The sequence below is a fragment of the Gavialis gangeticus genome, unplaced genomic scaffold, assembly GCF_001723915.1.
Source record: "Gavialis gangeticus isolate Ggan-Ray unplaced genomic scaffold, GavGan_comp1, whole genome shotgun sequence".
NCBI lineage: Eukaryota > Metazoa > Chordata > Crocodylia > Gavialidae > Gavialis > Gavialis gangeticus.
The window spans coordinates 59,891,402-59,912,791 of record NW_017729032.1 but is presented as its reverse complement, the minus strand read 5'-3'; the positions used below and the strand labels follow the sequence as shown (position 1 = coordinate 59,912,791).

General features: G+C 43.5%; 1 protein-coding gene across 1 annotated transcript in view; it reads left to right on the top strand.

The window, feature by feature from the left end:
- LHFP (lipoma HMGIC fusion partner) overlaps positions 1-18,593 on the top strand; it is a 279,527-nt gene extending 260,934 nt beyond the window's left edge. The window contains exon 4 of the mRNA XM_019525112.1: positions 17,437-18,593. Coding sequence (XP_019380657.1) covers positions 17,437-17,555 — 119 coding nt within the window. The 3' untranslated portion in view covers positions 17,556-18,593. The remainder of the gene's footprint in view (positions 1-17,436) is intronic.
- Positions 18,594-21,390: the final 2,797 nt, after the last annotated feature.

The window sequence follows — 21,390 nt, the reverse complement described above, 5'->3', positions numbered from 1 at the left end:
AGCAACATGGGATCCAGTTGTTAGCTTGAGTTTTATGGTCAATACAATTTACAGAGCTGAATTTTTCTAACAAAAGGAAATATTTGTACAAGCCAGTATGGACAGAAATGGACTATATCTGGCCAGATGCAATGCCTGTATAGCCTAGTGTAACAGAATTCCACTCCAGGGGTGGCTGTGATGCCCCTGGAGCCCCCTCAGCCTTTGTCAACCTGGTTCTCTTTGGGTATTCTCCCCCACTCCTCACCTGCCATGCCTTGAAGAAATGATACTTTCAGAAAAGCGAGGCTGCTTCAGGGCTTCCCAAATCAGATCTCTTCATGAGTGCTGGTGTCACTGCTCATCACCTTAAGGGCTAATTATGTGGGCTCCATCCCCACCCCACTACCCATGCCCAGGCCTTGCTGATACTACTTATTCCTCTCTCTCCTGTTCTTAACACTCCTCTTGGGCTACAGGCCCTGTGGGCATGTGTCAGCAAAGCCCCCTTGGGCTACAGGCTTCCAGTCCCAGTTCTCACCCCTCCTGGGCTATGGGCTCCTTGGCCCCCTCAGTCTCTGACTGTGAACCCCAGTCTTTGGCCCCCTTTCTCTTGGCTCTGACCCAGCTCCTAGGCCAGTTGAGACTCATGGGCTCCCCCAGTCTCTGGCTGTTGTCCTCCGTGGCCTTTGGCCCCTTTCTCTAGACTGTGGCCCTGCCCTTGGGCCAGTGAGACCTTCTGGCTCCCTGGCCATGTTTACACATGTACCTCCTGAGATCTGGCCTTGTTCCAGTGATTGGACCCCTATAGCAATGTTCAAGTTTCAGGGGTGGCCATAGTGCCCTGGACAACCATGCTACCCTTGCCCCAGCTCAAGCTCTAGGGTGCCCTCCCCTTTTTATTTGCCTACCATACTTTGATTGTTTCACTGAAAGGGAAGCTGCCTAAGGGTCCTAGAGCACTCCCCAGTTCTTCTAGCCACCAGCAGGTCCCTACCAGACCTTGCTGTCTCAGTTTTGCCCATCTTAGGCAAAGTGGGTCCTCCTGACCTGCCCATACTACCCCATGGCATCTGTAGCCTTAAGGGCTGTTATGTGGCTCCAAGCACCCCTTACACCATGCCCATGCCTTGCAGGCTCTCTTGTCAGGGCCTCAGCCTTTTCAGCTTCTACCCATTTCTTTTGCTGGGCCCTCTAGCTCCAGTCCAGTCTGCTGGACTGAGCTTCTGGGTTCCAGCCCCTGTATGTCTTCCTTGGCCCCTGGCTCTATTATAAGTCCTTCTCAGGCATCCTTGGCCCTATCTTTGCCCTGGCTGTGGGCACTGAACCTGGCTTTGTTTGCCTTGGTGCCCTGGCCTTGGTCCCACGTGCTCCGGGCTCTGAGCCTCCTTTGGCTCTCCCTGTCTCGGCTCCCAGCCCTGCCTACCCTCCACCTGAGCTAGCCTACCCTCTCCTTCTTGGCTGCTGCTGGCTTTTGGGCCAAAGCCCACTGCATGTCCTGGGCCCCAAGCCCTACTGGGCTCAGGACACCCCCAGATGCACTCAGGCACTATTGGGACATCCCCCAACCTGATATTCCCAAACCCAACCCACCAGATTAAACTGTAACAAAGGAATAAGCACACCGGCCATAACATAAAGTAAACCCATGCTGAGTCCAGGCATCAACAGTAGCTGCTGTGAGAGCAGCCATGCCTCCCCTTGCCCTGGGTTACATCCACCTGACAGCAAGCCTTCAGTGTTTTACTTGCATCCTTAGGGGATTCCAGGAGTCACAGAGTCCCTTCCTGCAGTCATGGCCAGGAGCTTCTCGCACTCCAGCCTCCCTGACCTGGCTCAGGCCCTAGACTTAAATGCAGCCTAAACCCTGACCCTTCCTGTCACGTGGAGCTCCAGCTGAGCAGGGGTTTCTCAGCTTATGACTGCTTCTAAGCTAGGCTCTGCCCTACTCCTTAGCTGCCTATTACCCTGCAGCCCACTCGGCGCAGGCAGAGTTCTCCAAATGTGGCCACAAGTGAGCCTCTCCCCTCTAGTGGGCAGATCCTTGCCTAGGCTGCCTTCCTTCTTATGGCTAGCAGCCCTGTTCAGCTTTCAGGGCTCTATCTGATGCCTTTTCCCTTATTATAGTAACAAGAGCCCAAGACTCCCCACCTGGGGCTCAGGCTCTTTCGCTGTGTCAACACTTCCAACTCTGCCCCTGCTGGGCTACAGGCCCCTGGCCCTGCCTACTCATCCCCTCCTGGGCTCAGACATTCTCTCTCTGGACCCCAGGCTCTCTGTTCCTTGTTCCCAGGCCTCTTTACTCCCATGCCTCTTGGGACCCACTCCTCCCTTTAGTCCCTTTCTCAAACCTCCAGAGTTGCCTACTCCAGCTCAGATGTTACCCAGGAGCCCTGCTGCCCAGGAGCTCCTCTCTCCATGGCTCTCAAGGCTGGACTGCTTGCCTAGCTCAGGCCCTGGGCTGTGTGTTGTTTGTACTAAGGGTATCAGCGTGTAAACAAAATGCTAATTTAGACTAATAAATCAGTAAATCTTTATTTATAAATGACCGAAATGTAGCCCAGTATATGGCTTTCATAAAAATGTCCATCTGTTTATGTACCTACCTAGTATATGACAGTGCCCTCAATACTGTAATGGCTGGATCAACTAATGTTATTTTATCAGTAACTTGGTGTAGCAGGAGACTTACTGCTCCTGCTACTTTAAGAGAAGACAGGCTGCCTGAGAAGCAGCCTGCAGGCATGGCAGGAGCCAATTAGAGTGTCACCAGAAGGGGGCCAGGCTTGAAGCATATAAAAATAATTTAAATAAATGCTAAGGAGCCATCTTATTTCTTCACCAAATGTATGAGAAAAGATCAAAATTGTCAAAACCAGGTACAGCATATGTTGAAGTTTCTATTATGGATTATTTATATTGTAGAACTGCCCAGGGGTCTCAGTCTGTTCCGTGGCACACTATTTCAGAGCAGACAGTAAAACTTAAATAAATTCTGATATACAGAATCATACAGACAGCAAGAGCAATTAGCAAACAATCTTCCTTTAAAAAATTATCCAGTTTACATAAGCAATTTACAGCAAATTTAGCTTCAAGTAAGCTGGATACATTTATTATATTACATTAAAAAAGATGTCACAAAATACTAACTGATAAAAAGTGAACTTCCCACCAAGGAACATTGAAGGTTCAGAGAGATCTTGCCAAGAATCGTAAGAAATTGGCATTAAACATTACGGCTGTACAGAATACTTGAAGTAGCATTTTCATTTTGCAGTTGATGAACCAACTTTGTAAAAAGCCTCTTAAAAGCTGTGACCTTGTTCTAAGCTGAATGTGTATATAAAGGAAAATTTTCAAAAGAATATGTATGAGAGAAGCCCCCCACTCCCATTAACTTTCAAGGAAGTGGATCCCAGTGGCAAAAGTACTGGACTAAGACTAAGGAGATCAGTGTTCTGTTCTTGGCTCAGCCACTGACCCACAGGATAACCTTGAGCATGTCACTTCTTGTCTGTGTTCTCCAGATTCTTTCATTATAAACATGGGGAGAATGACACTGAGCTCCTTTGCCAAGTGCTTTGAGGTCTACTGACAAGAAGTATGGTAGGGATTAATATTATTAATGATCTGTGGTTTTTTGGGTATTATCCTTGGGGACATTTCTGAAGGGAATGTCTAGGGATAGGATTTATAGCTACTTATACAAACCCATCGTGGTTGACGAAAAATGGTATTTATATCAAATATATATGATTAAAAACATTACACGTTCATCACGATTTGCAGAACTGAGCCTCAGCTGGCATTTAGAATAATATATTATTGGTTCAAGACAAATCCCTGCAGTGAATTGTCTAGTGCATACATTGTTGTTTTAATTGTTCCTAGCCATGGGTTTCCCATCACTTTTCTTGGAATATTGCAGTTTATGAGATTTTATGGTTTTATGCTGAACAGTTTTTTTCTGTTCTGTGAAGTATTGTAGAACAGCTTGCGCACACACTGTTGTACCAATCCTGGATATTTGCCTGTGTTTTACTACCTTACTGTCTAATGTTCACACATAAATGTGTGAAACTTTGTTTTGCAGATATAGGCAACAGTAATCTCAAACCTGTTGTGCTCTGCTGGCTTGAGCCTTCAAAGTCTTAATTAAGAGGAATAGGCCTTTGACCAGATGGTCTCAGTATCCTTTTCCTGTTGTTATTACTATATGTTTTACTGCAGTCTTTGCTTCTTACTTACCTTGATTGAGCTTATGGATATCTTCAGACACAGACTTTCCTTTTCGTGAGGCATGTTGTGGTGCTGCAAAAGACCTGATGGACTTTCCTTAGAGAATGCTAATGAGTAGCCAAGTACTCCACCCTGCATGTTATGAATGAACAACTGTTTTCCTTCCAAATGAACTGAGACTGGTTAGCCCTCAGTCTCTTTGAGCCATCTCTCAGGGGTCAAAATAGGTGTCACCAAAGGAAGCAAATCAGCTGCATAGGTGATGCATAGGGGAGGAGTGAGGGGGGGGGGCACATGTTCCCCCTGATATTTGCCGCTACTGAAGCCACCACCAGTTTTGTGGGTGGTTGCCACCCGCACCTGCCCCACCCCTTGATGCCAACGTGGCTGGTGGTGGCTGTGGGTGGTCCCCACTTGTAGTTCACTACTGCCCCCCAACACCGCCAGCTGCAGGCAGTCCCCACTTGCCACCATGGTGCTGTCCCCCTACTCTTCCCAGTCTCGGGAGGTACCAGTCATTCATGATCAGCTGTACCAGATGTGTCCCTGCAGAGCTGATCTGCTTCACTGGGCAAAACACATCATGAACAATGTGTTCTCCCAAGGCTTGAGGAGCCTGGTCCTGTGTGCGTGGGAATTCCTGCATAGGCCCCTCAAGCCCCTGGAGCAGCTTTCTTGCACAGCGGGACAGCATGGGCAGCTCCAGGCTTCTAGCATTCTGCTGTCATAAAGTAAACAGATACCTTCTGTTAAATAGCAGCACAAATTGATATCACCTTTGTCACAAATTGATATCATATTTGCAGCACAACTATGGGTTTGGACATCTGCTTGGTGGCACAAAGGCAATGAAAGACAACGTTTGTTTCCATCCTAGGGTCAGATCTCTTGTCTGATTCCTTGTCTTGGGATAAAGGGTACCACTAGACCCTAGAACCAGCATCTGAGATCTTGACCTCCCCTTTCCCCAGTCATGTATACATGTCCCCTCAGTGCCCTCCTAAATCACAGGTGTTCTGGCCTTATTCATTTAACCTCTTTGAGGAAAACATACCAGAAAATATCAACAGAGGCTTAACAGAAGGAGTTTAACTAAGGTTCCTTTTCTTTCAGTGCATTTGAGAATACCAAGTCTCAAGACGCACTCTCCTTTTATCTGAAATAACTCCTTTTGCATGTCCACGTTTTGCCATTGCAGGCTTCCTACAAGTCCTTCTTAAAAGCAGCGGTGATAAGCTGTGTATAGAGTGAAAAACTCAACTCTTAGACTGGTCTCTGTCCTGTGACAGACTGGGGGGCCTTATATGGGTCTCTGTGCAGGAGGGTTCCATGGGGGTGGGCCATTCACAGACAGTAAAAGTTGACAGCTTTAGATATGCAGTCTTCATGGCTCTCAGTAATTGCCTTTCAGTACAGTTGTCTGGAGGGCAATGAGGTTGCATATGGGGGGGACAAATTAATACAGGCAAGGTACTAATATTTCAACATAAGTACACATTTGACTTCATAATCTGGTGCAGTTATACCCCATCATCTTATGTCATAGTGTATTGTAGTTCACACCTTGTTCTAGGCGAGCATCTGAACTACATTCAAAAGATCATGAACATTTTTCTCTGTCAAGCGATGTGTTTTTCTAGGGGCCTTGCTGTGTGTGGACAGATGTAATATCTAGAACATTTTAAATGAAGTTGGGCTTCCTATACATGTGCTCGGGATGGGGGCAGGGGGAGTGTTTTAATTGGAGCAGTTCCCAGAAAGCCCCTACACATTTCAAAATGGCTGTAGGATGCTTTATCTAAACCTCATTCAATGAGGTTTAGATAAAGTGCCCCTGCAGCAATTTTGAAATGTGTGTGGGCTTAGTACACAGGATGGTAAGGTGACGCTGGGGCATTTTAATTAGGAAGTGAACAAACACATCTATAGGTACCTCAAGAGTCTAGACATGCAGGCCATCTTAGACTGGTTTAAACTTCCTAGAATGTTTCCAAAGCACACCAGGAAAATCAGGTGCTGGTCCTCCTTGAACTGGTTCAGTGCTGTGTGTGACACAAAACATTTCATGCCTCTTGTCTGGTGACTCCTCCAAGCATCCCACACTACACTGCTCTTCACCTCTCCCCCAAACCCATGCGGGGCAGTGAGGGTTGCTCTGGCATGCAACCAGGACTCTACTGCCCAAAAATCTATTGCCTACAGAGACCACAGTCTGTAAGGTGAGGAAGCAGAAAGTCCCTGTGTCAGTTTGACTTCCCTGCTAGGGACACTGGGCAGAAGTCCCAAACTTATTTGGTTTGAGGGGGGTAGCTGGGGGGGAGGGGTGGAGCTTTATGGCCCCCTTCTTATGGTAGGTGGGTGGTTGTGCCAGTAACAGTAGAAACCTGCCAATTGTTGGATGGAGTGGGGTGGGGGGAACAGAGCCACTGGATGATAAGGAGGGATCCTGGATTTTTCTGATTTAAAAAAATCTCCAATTTTCAGTTAAAAAAAAACTAACCGCAATCCACTTTTTTTCATAATTTAAATGAAATACCACTAATAAATATACTTTTTTTAAAACTGAAAATTAGGGATTTTTTAAAGTAAGAGAAAATCCAGATCCCTGATGATCAGCACTTAATAGACAAGAACGGCTGTCAGTGTGAAGTGCATGCTCAATGTGACATGACTTATCCCATTAACTGTTAATTGTTCCTGCCCTCTGTGCTGCACTCTTGCAGGCAACCTTGCCTCACTGGTTCCACCCTGCACACTCACCTTTATTCAGCTGCTGGCAGTGAAGGTACCTGAGTGGTTGGAAGAGCAAGTGAGTTCATAGGGAGTGTCTAGAGCACAGAGTCCTCTTAAAAACCCTGAACATGCCACACAGCCTCCCACCACCTAGCGACTGCTCCATTCTAACCTGCTGCCCCAGTCTGGGTCTTTCTACTTTCTAGAGGAATCCTGGGGAAACTCCAGTAGCTTACACCTGAAAGGCATGGTGGTTTGCAATCCCTAAAAGATGAGGGAACCCTTAGTAGTGTACGTGTGGACACTTCTGTCGAGGGACAATCAGTGACATTCTTGGAATGATTCACGTGTTGTCTGTCCACATCCTTAGAATTGCTCTATGCAGTTTTTTGAGGGTTAAAAAATGAAGAGAACTCTTTAACTGATAGTTACCATTAACGTCAAGTTATTGTCATAAATTACCTTTAAAAACAGACAATACCGTTACTAAAAATAAACAAATGACACTGAACATAGAACAGATTTCTCAGGTAGTTAACTTGCATTAAGTGGCAATCATTTCAACATCTGGCCATGTTGACATCCAATGCTAAGGTACAATCATGAAAAGATTTTGAAACTAAGATAATCCTTTGGAGCACTTAAAATAATAGGGTTTGAAACTGTATGCCAGGAGCAATCTATTTGACAAATTTGATTTTTCCAATCACAAATTATCTGCAAACGGATCACGTTTTTTTACAATTTGCTATTTATTCAGAGTGGCTCAATGGACAATATCACACACACATTCTGAGCTATGAATAATGGGTCCTCAGACATGTTCAGAGGTCAAGCCAAGTCCCAACAGAGACTACCTCAAGAACCACTTCCATTTCCATTCTTTAATGCTTAAAAACCTTCTGGTAATTACATCAGTGGACTACTGGAAGAATTATTGGATAGTTTAAAAATTTTGGACTATTTAAACTAATGGATATGCTAAAATTTTATTTTAATAGAATCAGCAGTTGGAAAAAAGTGAGAGGGGCGAGCACCTTGCTATCAGGCAACTCTGCTGACTAATGGCAAGGGCTCCAAGGAGTACTGGAACCTATTGCTACGGATAGTTTGCAATTAGACTTTTGTTGATTATTCAGTATTTGGAAACTGAGCTTTGTGATTGGCATGGGGCTAACTTTCTCTTCTATCATTGCAAGACCTGCTTACACACAAAATACATTTGAGGTCCTGACAAAATGAAATTCTGATTCAAATGCAACCTTTGGTGAGATGAATGCTTACAAATAAATAATAAGAAAAGGGATTGACAACCATTTTCTAAATGTCACATTGCCCCAGTTTTTACACTGTCAGAACAACTTGAGGGTTACATTTGTTCAATTAGAGATCAGAAATGAAATGCTAGATAATTTCTTTGATGAACCATAGCTGAGTAACATAACTTCAGTTTCAAATATTTACTGCAAAGCTGTATTATTAAAAATAGGGAAAAATATTGAAATATTTCCAAAAAATGATAGAAATACAGGGTGCTGACAGAAGTGATATTTGTCGCGTGATCGACCCCTTGAAAATGCTTTATAGCCATGCCCTAACAGAAGTGCACAGCTGCAGAGCACTTTAAAAGTGACAAAGTAACTCTCATTTAATGAGGGTTCAGATGAAGGTGTTCCAAAGTGAAGTGCCTTCATTAACTTCTGTCTGTCCCTGTGTGTGAGTTGGGCTGGGCTGATGCAGCCAGCCCCACTGCCAGTGCTGTCTTCATTAAAGCAGGGGGGATAGGGGAGGGGAGGGGAGGGGAGGGAGTTCCCGTCTGGGGTTTGCCCAGCCTCTGCTAGAGTGGGGGAGGGAAGAGTAGGTGGATTGGAGCTCCCCTGGGATGGGGGGACAGAAAGAGGCAAGCTTTCCACATACCATTTTTGTTCCAAATTATTTGCTCAGCTGTGTTTTTACTTACAATGCTATTTTTTCATGCATTTCCCTCCTTTCTGGATGAGTTCCAGGTTGCAACTTTTCATGTTACCTTTGGCAAGTGAGTTTCACATGACCATTGTTCATCGTGTAAAGAAGGAGAATCCTTCTGTCCATAAATATTTCTCACATTCATGAAGAAAAAAAGAAACACCCCAGTCTTTATTAGCTGATTATCCTTTTCATTAATTTCACAGCATTCATACTATTAGGTCACTGTACATCTTCTGCCATCCCACTCCTTATTTTATTGTCTGATTATTTTTAACACCCTGATTGATTAAGTGATTTCACCTTCCCTCCTACTAATGGACACTCATGTAAACCTGCTAATTAGAGTTGCTATGCAAGGTTTTGTAAGTAGGAGTTGTCATTGCTGGGTTTCTGGATTAATCAGTATTGTTCACAAAACTCTTTATAGCACTATTTCCACAGTTTCAACAATTCTCAAGCTTCTTTGTCTTAGATAGCAGATCTTACTTAAAATAGATTATTAGTTTCCCAAGTTCTCTGGGCTTCTATCCCATTTCAAACTTAAGATCCTCAATAAAGCAATTGAAGAGACTTGAGATATGATTTCAGGTCTTGCAATTAATTTAACATATTCATATCTCAAAGATATATGGGAGAATTTTTATCTATTCCATTTATTGAAAACTTTAGGTAAAAAACTTATGTATTTCCACAAATCTCTTGAGTATTTGTGATGGACCTTTAAAGGACCGACCGTATGAGATGAGAACAGGCAAAATTTCTGTGACTGTGATAGGATCACTGTGGAGCCCCATGGTAGATCAGGGAACTGTTGAGATCCAAGAGCTCTTATGCATATGCAGGGAGCCCGCTCCGATGTGCTGGAAATCCAGTGTGTCGGAGCAGACTCGATTAATTGAGTCTGCTACAGTGTGGAAATTAACATGCTCCAGCAGACTCTAGCGTCACATGTATCAGTGTCCTTGCGCTGAAAAAATGGCAGTGGGATGCTATGACCAAAAGCTCGTTGAATGAGCTTTCATTCTGAGTGCCGCACTGCCATTTTTTCAGCATTGGGGTGCTGATACATGTGACAATCAGGTGGTTTTAATTAGCGCGGCTCACTAATTAAAGCGCCCCCACCATGCCTCCTAGACCATGTGTAAAAATGCCCCAACTGCCTAAGTAAACTCACCTTCTGTCAGATTTCCCATGATAAATCTTGGAGAAAGTCACAGAGTTATGGGAATACAGCATATCCATAGAAATCATGGCAGAAATTAAGAAAAGTCATAGATGCATTCTGGAGTAAACCGGACCATCGCTGCAGTCTGGTGATGGACTGGACCTTCCAATTCCTTTCTTGCTGATTTACTTTGAGTATAAAACTAGCGCCTCCTTGATTTATTTTATTAAACAAACTTAAGACAACTCCAGCTTTGGCATGGTGTGCACGGTGGGAGCCAGGGCTGCTCTGTGTACTCAATGCTAGAGCCAGAACTGGAGCTGCTGCTGCCTCTCCACATTGCCTTGTCTGGAACCGCTTTGTAACCAAAAGTAGTCTTGTGGCACCAGTGACTCAGCTCTTTGTCTGTTCTTTCACCAGACAATTCATTTACTCTGGCCTATATGTTTGTGATTTGAGAGGTGATCTTGACAGTTCAAATTTTAATAATTGCAGTAAAAATATAAGTTACTGCTTGGCTGGCCAGCATTGTGCCATTCCCCAGTCAGTGAATCAGTCAGTAACCCCAGCTATTTATGCTCCTTATCAGCTTTGCTTTAAAAAAAGCAAAAGCTTTACTGACTGGGTAAGTAAAAACATAATCAAATGCACAACTACAAAATGGGAGTCATCAACTACATTACCAGTAGACTAGGAAAGGATATAAAGGAGTAGATCCAAAGCTGAACCTGAGTCACCAATGTCAAATGTGTGTAGGAAAAAAAAAGGTAATAGCATGTTGTGGCATGCTACCTGAAGTGTTGTAAGTCATGAGAAATGATTCTTTCTCTCTATTCAGCAGGGAGGGGGGAGGCCTCAACTGGAGTAGTGCTTCACATTTTGGGCAATGCACTTGAATGAGGTAGATAATCAGACAAGATCTAGAGGAAAGCAACAAATATTTTTAAAGGTCTAGACAACTTAAAACATAGGAAAGGATGAAAGAATTGGGATTATTTAGTTTGGAAAACAGGAGAGAGAGGGAGAATTTGATAACCATCTTTGAAAACAAAAACAACAGCTTTTATAACAAGGATGGCAATCAAATATCTGAGGTCAGTGGAGGCACGAGAAGTAATGGCCTTAAATTGCACAAAGGCAGATTTACCTAAGCTATTAGAAAGAAATTTCTCATTACAAGGGTAGTTAAGTACTGGGACAGGCTACCTAGAGCGGGTACAGAATCGCCATCATTGTAAGTTTTTAATTGCAGGTTAGGCAGACACGTGTCTGGAATAACCCTATATTGAACAGAGGATTGGGCTAGATGTCTTTCTATCCCTAATTTTCTATGATCTTACAATTTATATGAAGGGTTAAAACTTTTTTTTAACTGAAAAGGTAGGACCCAAGCAGAGCATCATTCCAGAACATGCATTGAAGATACAATTGTGGACATACACTGGCACCCCAGGCCTCCCAAACTTGAGCCCTGTGTGCCATATCACCCCACCCCACCCTGCCTCCAGGGACAGGGGTGAGGGCAGGAAGCAGAAGCTGGAAGAAGGAGGAGGAGCCAGGGGGGCCATGATTTAACCCCTGCTAAACCACATGCAGGCCATGGGCTGCATTATGATGCATAAATTTAGTCCCCAGTCCAGCAGAGCATTTAAGCACATGCTTAACTTTAAGTAAGCAAATAGTCCCATTGGCATCACTGTAAAACAAGTGCCAGGATGAAGGCCATACCATGGTAGCTGTAGTTCTAACTGCTATAAAAAATATAAATGAAGAGAGCTAAATGGATTTTCTCTCAACTGTATAATTGTTTCTGGTTTGTTTCCTTTCCATTTCACCTTAAAGTTTAACTGCTCGAATTTTGTATATTTTGCACTTTAACAAAGCTTTGTCAACATTTAAATGAGAGCTCTTAATGCAAAAGTTGAACCCAAAATTATTTTGCAAGTTAAAAGCAGCTGAACTGCCCAGTTGTTGACAACCAGCAATCTGTACTTAGGGTACAATGCATTAGAATAGCTGTCAAAATGAGAACACAAGAGAGCAATGCTACAAACTCAAGCCTATTTTTCCCCCCTGAAAGGGGAATAGCATTGTTTCAAGCTAACACATGCCTGTTTGCTGTAGTGTAGAGTGTAGAGGAGCCTTCATTTCAACAGGTAAATTGAAACATTTTATTGCTGCCTTTGAAGACTATAATTAAGGAACCTTTGGCATTCCAGCCCTCCTAACTGTAGGTTTTTTTCCAGCATTACAGCTCCATATACGACTCCATTCTCTAGTTTCCAAGTATAGATCACGCTGTTCTAGCAAGGGGATCCCAGGGCTCCTGATGCTGGATGGAATTAATGGGCAGGTTTATTTTCATGTCACTGTTGCTGTAAGGGCAACTCTCCCCACTGTCTCTTATCTGCCATTTTCTTGTTCCTCGTAACCCTGCTCGCACTTGCATCTGAAAGGGCAGCGCTGCCTGCCATTCCTTGTATCATTAAAGTGTGACAGTGTTCCTGTGAGTAAACAGAGTACAGCGTGGAGAAATAATCACAGCTTGCCATGTCCATGGTTGAATATGTGCCCTTTATTTCTTGAGCAGTTCTACAGCACTGATCTAGCAGCTATTTGTTCTTATATTTGTCACATACAAACATGACTCTTTTATCCCTCCCCAGGGGCAGATCCAGAGAGAGTGCAGGGAGGGGTATGACCATACATTCCTCCTCCCCCTTCTGATCATGCCTTAGGAGCAGTAGCTGGAGACTAAAGTCCTGAAGAAAACAAGAATCCCCCCACCCCTTCCTTTCCCTGCTCAAAGACACAACCCATCTCCCACCCCTCTCATTCCCCCCTCCCTTACTTGCTGCCACTGCTGCTGTCCCCACCTGGGAGTGAGGGGAGCTTCTGCCCACTGGGCTGTATGGGGGCTGGGCTCAGCCCAGGGCCACAGAAGTAGGAGCAGCAGTGGGCAGGTACATTTCCTTTCCTTTTCTGCTTTCCCCATGTGTTCCTTGGCAGGCTGGGAACAAGTGCGGGGAGGGGAAAATGTGTCCACCTGCCAGTGCTGTCACTGCCGTAGTCCTGGGTGCGTGCTGCAGTGGGATAGGAGCTCCCCTTGCCCCTGTAGGATGGTGCAGACACTGTGGGTGCGTGCTGCAGTGGGATAGGAGCTCCCCTCGCCCCCGTAGGATGGTGCAGACACTGGCAGTGGCCGGCAGGGAGGGGAGAATGAGAGAGGGGAGGGAGAAGAGGGGATGTGCCTCTGTGCTTGAAGGGAAAGGGAAGTGGGGATTTTTTACTTTCCTCAAAACTTAAGTCCCTGGCTTCTGCTCCCGCAGCGTGGTCTGCTCACTCAGGTGGGAGGGGGAAAGGAGGAGCCTGGGAACAGGGCTAGAGCCACCCTGCAGCACTACTCACTGCAACACACCTACCTTTCTACAGCCCTGCTCCCTAGCTTGCTCCTGTGGCCATATGGCTGAGGACAAGCGAAACTCAGGGGCATCCAAACCCCAAACCTCCAAGCTTGGGCCTGCATGTAGGATGCCTGCCAAATGATTTGGAAACATCTGACGCCCCAAGCCGGGGTAGAGGATGTTTGCCAGTAGTAGGGCCACACATGGTTCTTGAATGACCACGAATTTGGAATTGATTTGGCTAATTTGGCTTGGAGCATGAACATTTTTACTAAAAGAAAAAAACACAAACCTGTGCATGGGGTAAATATTTAAGGCCAGACACCTTCTAACCTGACTCCCAAGGAGGCAAAGGAAGACCCTCATTACTGTCCCTGCTACTCTACAATGAAGGATAGCCCCAGCTGCCCCTCTTGGAAGGCAGAAGAGAGTTTCATGCCGCCTTTTTGAGACTGAAGAGCCCCCCCCACCCCTGCTACCCCTCAACAACCACTCAAAGTAGAAGGTGATGAAAATGGAGGCCCATGGCTGTGTCATGGTGACTGTGGTCCTCAATTACGTCAGTCCATACTAAATAAAAATTGCCCCTGGGGTGGGCTGGAGTCCTGAGGTGGGAGAACTGGTTTTCCTTACTTTCCCTGATTTCCAGGAGACAGAACTTCCCAGGCTAAAAGGTCCTTGTGTCAGAAGTGCTAGGGATATTTCCTTCAAGTTCCTCATGTCACAGAGAGATCCCACCCCATCATTCCCAGCCCACACATGTACAGCCAACATTGGCTCCCTCTGCATTCACACCTACAGCAAACTTGTCCAGATTCAGCCCAGTAAAGATTTATCCTGTTTGGCTGCCACAGGATAGGTTGCTTGCAGCTGAATCATGGATATAATTTGGGTGAACCATTTACAACAGAATTAAATTTTGAGACAAATTATGATAATGGAAGAAGTTAATTCTCTCAGTTATTCCTGGATAAGGCAAATTTGAGTCCTGAGTTGGGTGCAGCGGGTCTGAGTGGTCTGTAACAACAGAGAGCACTCAAGTGCTGCCTGGAGAGATTTGCAGTGGCTAGGGTAACCATGCCTCCAATGTCTCTCTCTCTCTCTAGACTTGGCAGGCAAGAGGGCTGTCTGCTTCACTTCTAACGTGTTTTCAAAGCCAGCAACCTCTACTTTAAATGTCAAACGTAGTTTTGCCTTGTGTTGAAAACTGCAATTTGCCAACCAAGAAAGCTTGGAGGCTGGTCTGACAAACCATTATAGAAAGTGAAAGGGGACAGTTTAAATATGGCTTTACTTCTCTAATTTCTTAAAAGAAGGGTAGGCAAACAAAATCCTCCAATCAAATATTTCTTCTTTGGGTGGACAGACATCTAAGAGGAGCTTTACTTCTCAGTTTAGTAGAAAGCAGCCTCACCGTTTTATTTAGAATTCCACGGGGACCCAAAGGAGTCCAGTCGGATGAAGCAATTCATGGGGTTTTTTTAAATAGCTCTTCACTAACAACTTAAAATACTCAGAGTGATTTGCTCTTCATATGCAAAGAGGCAGTGAAAGTTCAGTCATTCACAGATCACAGCTTTGAATGTTACCTTGTTTGTTTTATGCCGTTTAAGGCAATGCCTTTTGTATTTAGCCAAACAGTCCCAAAAGTGAAAAATTTCCATTTATGGAAACTGTGGTAGATAGGACCATTTTTGTCAATATAGCATTTCAGCCTATTTTTATAAATGCTATTTTTGAAGCACTGTTTTAAAGTAAGGAGCACAAAGCTAGCTTTCTGTGGTGATGCAAATTTGTCTAGCAGCAGAGGAAAGAATATGGTGTAGGTATCTTCATAGAAGTATCAGTTTTGCTTCTGGAATGAAAAATTAAGGGTCAGGAAGAAATTTCAGCTTTGGCCATTTCAGTACAGTGACATCAAGCAGCAGCAGTTGGAGAGATATGACTTACAATTACTTGGAATAAATGTCTTTGGAAATAGACACTGGAGTTCTGCCATAAATGCACAGAGGCAGATGCTTTTACACATACATAACCCCTTGAAATCACTCAGGCCAGGTACAGACATTACATTTTTACTGGTATAAGTGATTGGAAACCTTTCTATACTTGTAACAGAACAGTTTAGCACACATAGGGCACCTATATACGAGCAGCAAGGCTGCTCCGACATACTGTAATTACAGCATGTCAAAACAGGCTTGATTAATCAAGTCTGCTGGAGCATGGTAATTACCGCACTCCAGCAGACTCCAGCATCTCGTGTATCAGCATCCCCATGCTTAAAAATGGTGGTGGGGGCACTTTAACTAAAGCTTGTTGAACAATCTTTAGTTAAAGCACCCCGCCACCATTTTTAAGCGTGGGGACGCTTATACATGAGACACTCTGGCCCCTTTAAATAGAATGGCTTTTGGAGCTGCTCTAATTAAAGTGCTCCCCCCCTGCTCCACCAGTCCTGGAGCATGTAAGCACATGTATAAACGCCCATAGACTAGTTTAAAATTGGCAGAACCCAGTCTAAGATTTGCCCCCCCTCAGCCAAAGGTAAAAAGTATGTTCTCTTCACTACCAATCTAAACTACATTGCTTACAGTAAACCGCATAACTTAGATCGATTCCTTTTTGAATATCTGTACTTAGCCTCAAGGTCTGTGTAGGTACAAATAGCGGGGGGGCTTTAGTTGTGTATCTTCTATTAAATTAAATTACAAAACTAAAATCCATGAAATACACAATTGTTCCACAATATACAGATAAAGTCTTTGCTTTACTGGTTATATTACAGAAGCAGCAGAGTTCAGGACTTGAAAATCAATTCATTCCTCTTCTTCACAGCTTCAAAGTTCTATCGAGGATAGATGTGACATACCCATGTCTGTTTGCGGATGCATAGAAGAAAAAGTTCCAGTGTTAATTGTATTCCCTTGACAATACCCCAGTTTTGCCCTCAGATTTAGTTCTGTGGAGAAGAGAGAGAAACTGGTCCTTTTGCCAGCATGGGTCAAGGAATGGTCTGCTGAGTTGACCTGAGCAAGATTCGGTAAAGGAGTAATTACCTAATTAATCACTTAATTGGAGGATCCTCTACACTTAGACACTGAAGGGATGGACATGGTGCAAGGACCTAGATAGATAGTACTGATGTCTGAATGGCTTCTGCCAAAATAAACACACGTCAGAACAGTTGACTGGAAGGGACCTCTATTGGGCATTTATACACATCCATTTGTCTGGTCCAACGTGCTGGAAATCTGGCGCGTTGGAGCAGACTCGATTAATCAATTCTGCTCCACACGCAAGCTGATGCGCCCAGTGCCGCATCGCATACATTTGTATAAATGACGAAATGCACATCAGTGTTGAGAAAATGGTGGCGGTGCGCTTTTAAATTAAAACACCTTCCATGTGTTTTAATTCAAAAGCACACCACTGCCATTTCCTCAGTGCTGACACACATTTCGCCATTTATACAAATGCATGAGCCGCAGCATGAGGTGCTTTTAAAAGTGGCCGGCTCTGCAGTGCAAGCATGTGGACAAACGCAGTCCACTGCAACCATTTATTGAAAGGAGTTCACAAGAAGATCCACCCCAGCCCCTCCCAAATACCGCAGCCATGTAGCAACAGATAAATTGAAAAAAAACTGCAGCAGAAGAGAGTAGGAAAGCTAAAGGCAGTACTGATGCCTTGGTTTCTGCAGTAGCAGGGAATTTGTTAGGCAATATGTGCCCAGATGATTCTTTGGCTGAAAAGTTGCTTATGTGAAAAATGAAACCACAAAGCCGATACAGGGGATAAAATGCTTGTCAGCATATGCTGTATTTGACTACTAATGCTTTCATTTCTCTTTTGTTGCTTCAGGAGGAAAGACTTTATATAGTTGTGGTGAAAGCAAAGACTTCTTCCTGTATAACATTGCTTCTTCTCATCTGTTCCTGGCAGGTACCTGTGAAATTGGCTGGGCTTATTACTGCACTGGAGGAGGAGCGGCTGCAGCTATGTTAATCTGTACTTGGCTGGCCTGCTTCTCTGGCAAGAAACAGAAACAATACCCTTACTGAGGCTGACAGATGAGTGGCAAATGAGACCGGTTTAGAGAACAAATGAGCTTTGAGAGGCCGAAGTGACTTGCAAACTTCTTCTGAATACAGTGCTTTAGCTCTTAACTGCAGTACAGTCAGTCGGAAATGGCAGTGGGTGTATCAAGGTAACATCAGGTGATACTGTGAATAGCGGGAGGGTGGGGAGGCTGGCATGATGGACCAAAGGCCAAGAATCTCGGGTGGGATGAGCAGTTCTTTCTTAACAGAGTACATTTCTGGTCTACTCTGAAAGAATATAACTGTAGGGAGCAAAGAATACTCTTCTCAGTAAATTGTGAACGTTAGAATGCACCAATTAATTGAAAGACTGGTGAAAAGGGAAGTGATGTGCTGGAGGGCAGGGTATAATCTGCCATAGTTTCCTTTCAGCACAACAGTCCTGAAAACACGCACACACAGACACACACACGCTCATCATGTCCATGGCACAAAACAAATCAAATACAAACTTTCTTGGTGCATTTCTTCTTAGTTTCTTCTCTCTTTTTTGATTTGTTTGATGATTTAAATTCAATGTTATAACACTTTTTAAACTATACATTAGACCTAATAAATGGACCAATAAGCCACTTTATCAGTATTTTGTATATTCTCTGTACACTTTTCTCCTGAAGCATTTAATTCATGGATTATTCAGCCCTATAAAACCTTTATTATGCCTCTGTATTTTCAGCATTATTACAAACATGCAACATAGTACTCAGCATATGTAGCCTTTGCCTATGGTACTCTTATGAAGTGCAGTAAATGGACATCTTGCTGTCCATTGAGAATTCCACTCATGGTACTGTAGAATACCATTGGTTACATAAGACTAACGGAAAACTTCTTCCAGACATGGTTTTTTGTCACTGTTATGTTTAGCTCATCATTGTCTTATTGTGCTGTACCATGTTTATTATTTCAGTATTCATTTTTGTAAAAATATATATAAATGTGCTATTTTATGTTTGTATTTGAAAATTTCTGTAAATAAATTTTTCTTTGATCAGTACTTGAATAGTGTGTGTCATTGGATAAATTTATTCCTTTCTCACAGCCTCTTTAAAAAAGTCACAAGCAATCACAATGTTTGCTCTGTTATGTACCTTGTCCTGCTAATGTATATATATTAATTCCCATGCTTTTTTTTGCAATCTGTTTACAATCCTTTCCTTCAAAGGGATCCTGAGAGAAAATGAGATAGCTGATCCAACCAAAAGTAAAGCTGTTAATTTTAGACAGTCAGAATTCAATTTTGGAAGGCAAAATGATCATGTGAATGAGTCACAGGACTGAGTGTCTGAACACATGATAACTAATTCTGGATCTACCACTAACGTTGTCTGTGATGTCGGGCCAGTCACTTGTCCTGTTTGTGCCCCAGTTAATGACAGTGGTATTAATACCTTCACCCTTTAGAAAGTCAAGACCATAAATGGAAAGTTGATATAGAAATGCCAACCTATTATTATTATTATTATAAATTATTATCCAAGGTGGATACTATCCTATACCACCAGATCTTGCATCCTGCAGCTCTGGAAAATGTTACAAGATTTTTAATGACCACTAGTAATGTGTTTTTTATTCAACAAGGAGTCAAATTGTGCTTTCATGGATTTTAGATTTACCTTGTTTCAGCACCCCTGAATTCAGCAATGTTACGGCAAATTCAAACCACTTTAAGAAAGAGTAAAATTTGACCAGAACTTCCAGCAGCAGTGTGCTGTGTACCACTATGCTTCAGTTCTGTAGACATTTAAGGTGATAATTTGTCTCCAAAGACAATGGACATTTTGCTTGCTCTTCACTTCACTAATGCCAGAATTCCTCCTCTGAGTGTTTTTTGAACTGCCTCCTAATTTCCAAATTCTGTTTAAGGACATAGGATTGATTTGTATATAATTATTATATTTTATTTTATATTACAGTAACACTGAGATTCCATAATCAAGATCCAGACCTCATCTATGCTAGGTATTGAACAAATAACAAATAATCCTGGTGCCAAAATTTTTGCAATATAAATAGATATGTCAAGGGGAAAAAAAATCCAGAAAAAACAATTTGGCATTTTCCAAACTTGTAAATTTGCAAGACTATTAAGTATAAGATTCATTGACATTGCTGCATCACAAAAGTTATCTTTCTGGTTAAATTTTCATACAGTTATCTGTTCCAATATTATTGCTTGTGCTTTAGTTACTATTTCTGTGGATTAATGGCCTGCATTCATTTTTTAACTGTGAAAGCCATGCTTTAGCTGTACCCAAATAATCTGGACAGAGATCCAGAGGTGCGGTTGTCACATAAAATAGTTATGTCAGTTTTTAATGATTAATTCCAATCTAGTTCAATTGAATTTCTGTTTCTGGATTTGACTTTAGTCTGAGCAGTGTTTATTCACTTTACAGTGCCACATGGTGAGAATAAAATTGTATGCTACACTTTCCAGATGAGCCCATAATAACCATATCAGGTTTGATGCTCAACTTCCCGTAAGAACCACATCAACAATAATATAGAGATTGACCTAAATTCTTAAAAGGGATCTTCTAAGGGAATTAGAGAGAGTTGTGTGTAGAGAGTGATATGACCCTTCTCATTTATATTTAAATGTTTTCAGATCTATAAAAGAAGGGGTCAAATTCAGAACCCACTGCTTGACTTCAATGGACTTTCAGTCACTCGCACATCATCTGAATTTGCCCTGTAGAGCTGTTAAGAGGTGCCCTTTTAATATTAAGGATAACTAATGATAATTCCTTATGTAATGGTTCCTTATACAGTTTGCTGTATATGGCTTGGCAGAGTGCTCACTAAAGCCACATCATAACTACTTTGGGCTTGGTGATTTAAGTTTAGTTTAGGTTCCTGGCTGATGAACCTAGCACCCAATAGCAGTGTGAATGATGAGGTGGGACTTGCCTAGGCACAACTCAGGCGACACAAGGACAAATAAATTAGTGGCACAAAGACCAGGAAACAGGGGAATTTGAGTGGGAGTGTGCTGGGGAGTTTGTCCAGCCACTTTCTTACCCTTCCTTGCTAAGCAGAAGAGGCAACAGAGAAAGAACGAATTGTCTAGGAGGTAACAGCAAGAGCAAGGAGGAGCTAGCAGGATAATGAACTGGATGGCTGGAAGACATCAAAATGAGCTTTCTCAGCCTGTACCTGTGTGGGTTCTGTTTAGATGTGACCACTGACCACACAGGCTTCCACTCAGGTCCTGGTCTGGCTTTGCAGGTATTGTGGCCTGCGTGGGCACGTCCAGATGTGCGTGGACATTTGGTTCCCCAGGATTCCCACAGATTCATTAAAAGCAGGTCCTCTCAGAGCAACCTGGTGGCCTTCAATGACCAGGTTACCAAATGCTTAGATGCAGGGGTAGCAGTGGACGTAGTCTTTCTGGACTTTAGGAAGGCCTTCGACACTGTCTCTCACCCCATTCTCATTAAAAAACTGGTGTCAACACCTACGCAGTCAAATGGGTCACCAACTGGCTGGAGGGCCGCACCCCAAGAGTGGTGGTGGATGGGTCATTTTCAACCAGGAGGGATGTGGGCAGTGGGGTCCCCCAGGGCTCGGTCCTCAGGCCTGTACTGTTCAACATCTTCATCAGTGACTTGGATAAGGTGGTAAAAAGCACCCTGTTCAATTTACTGTTGACACTAATATGTAGGGGGATGTGGGCACACTAGAAGGGAGGAATAGGCTGCAATCGGACCTAGACAGGTTACAAGGGTGGGCAGATGAGAATAGGATGAGATTCAACACTGACAAGTGCAAGGGGATGCACCTGGGGAGGAAG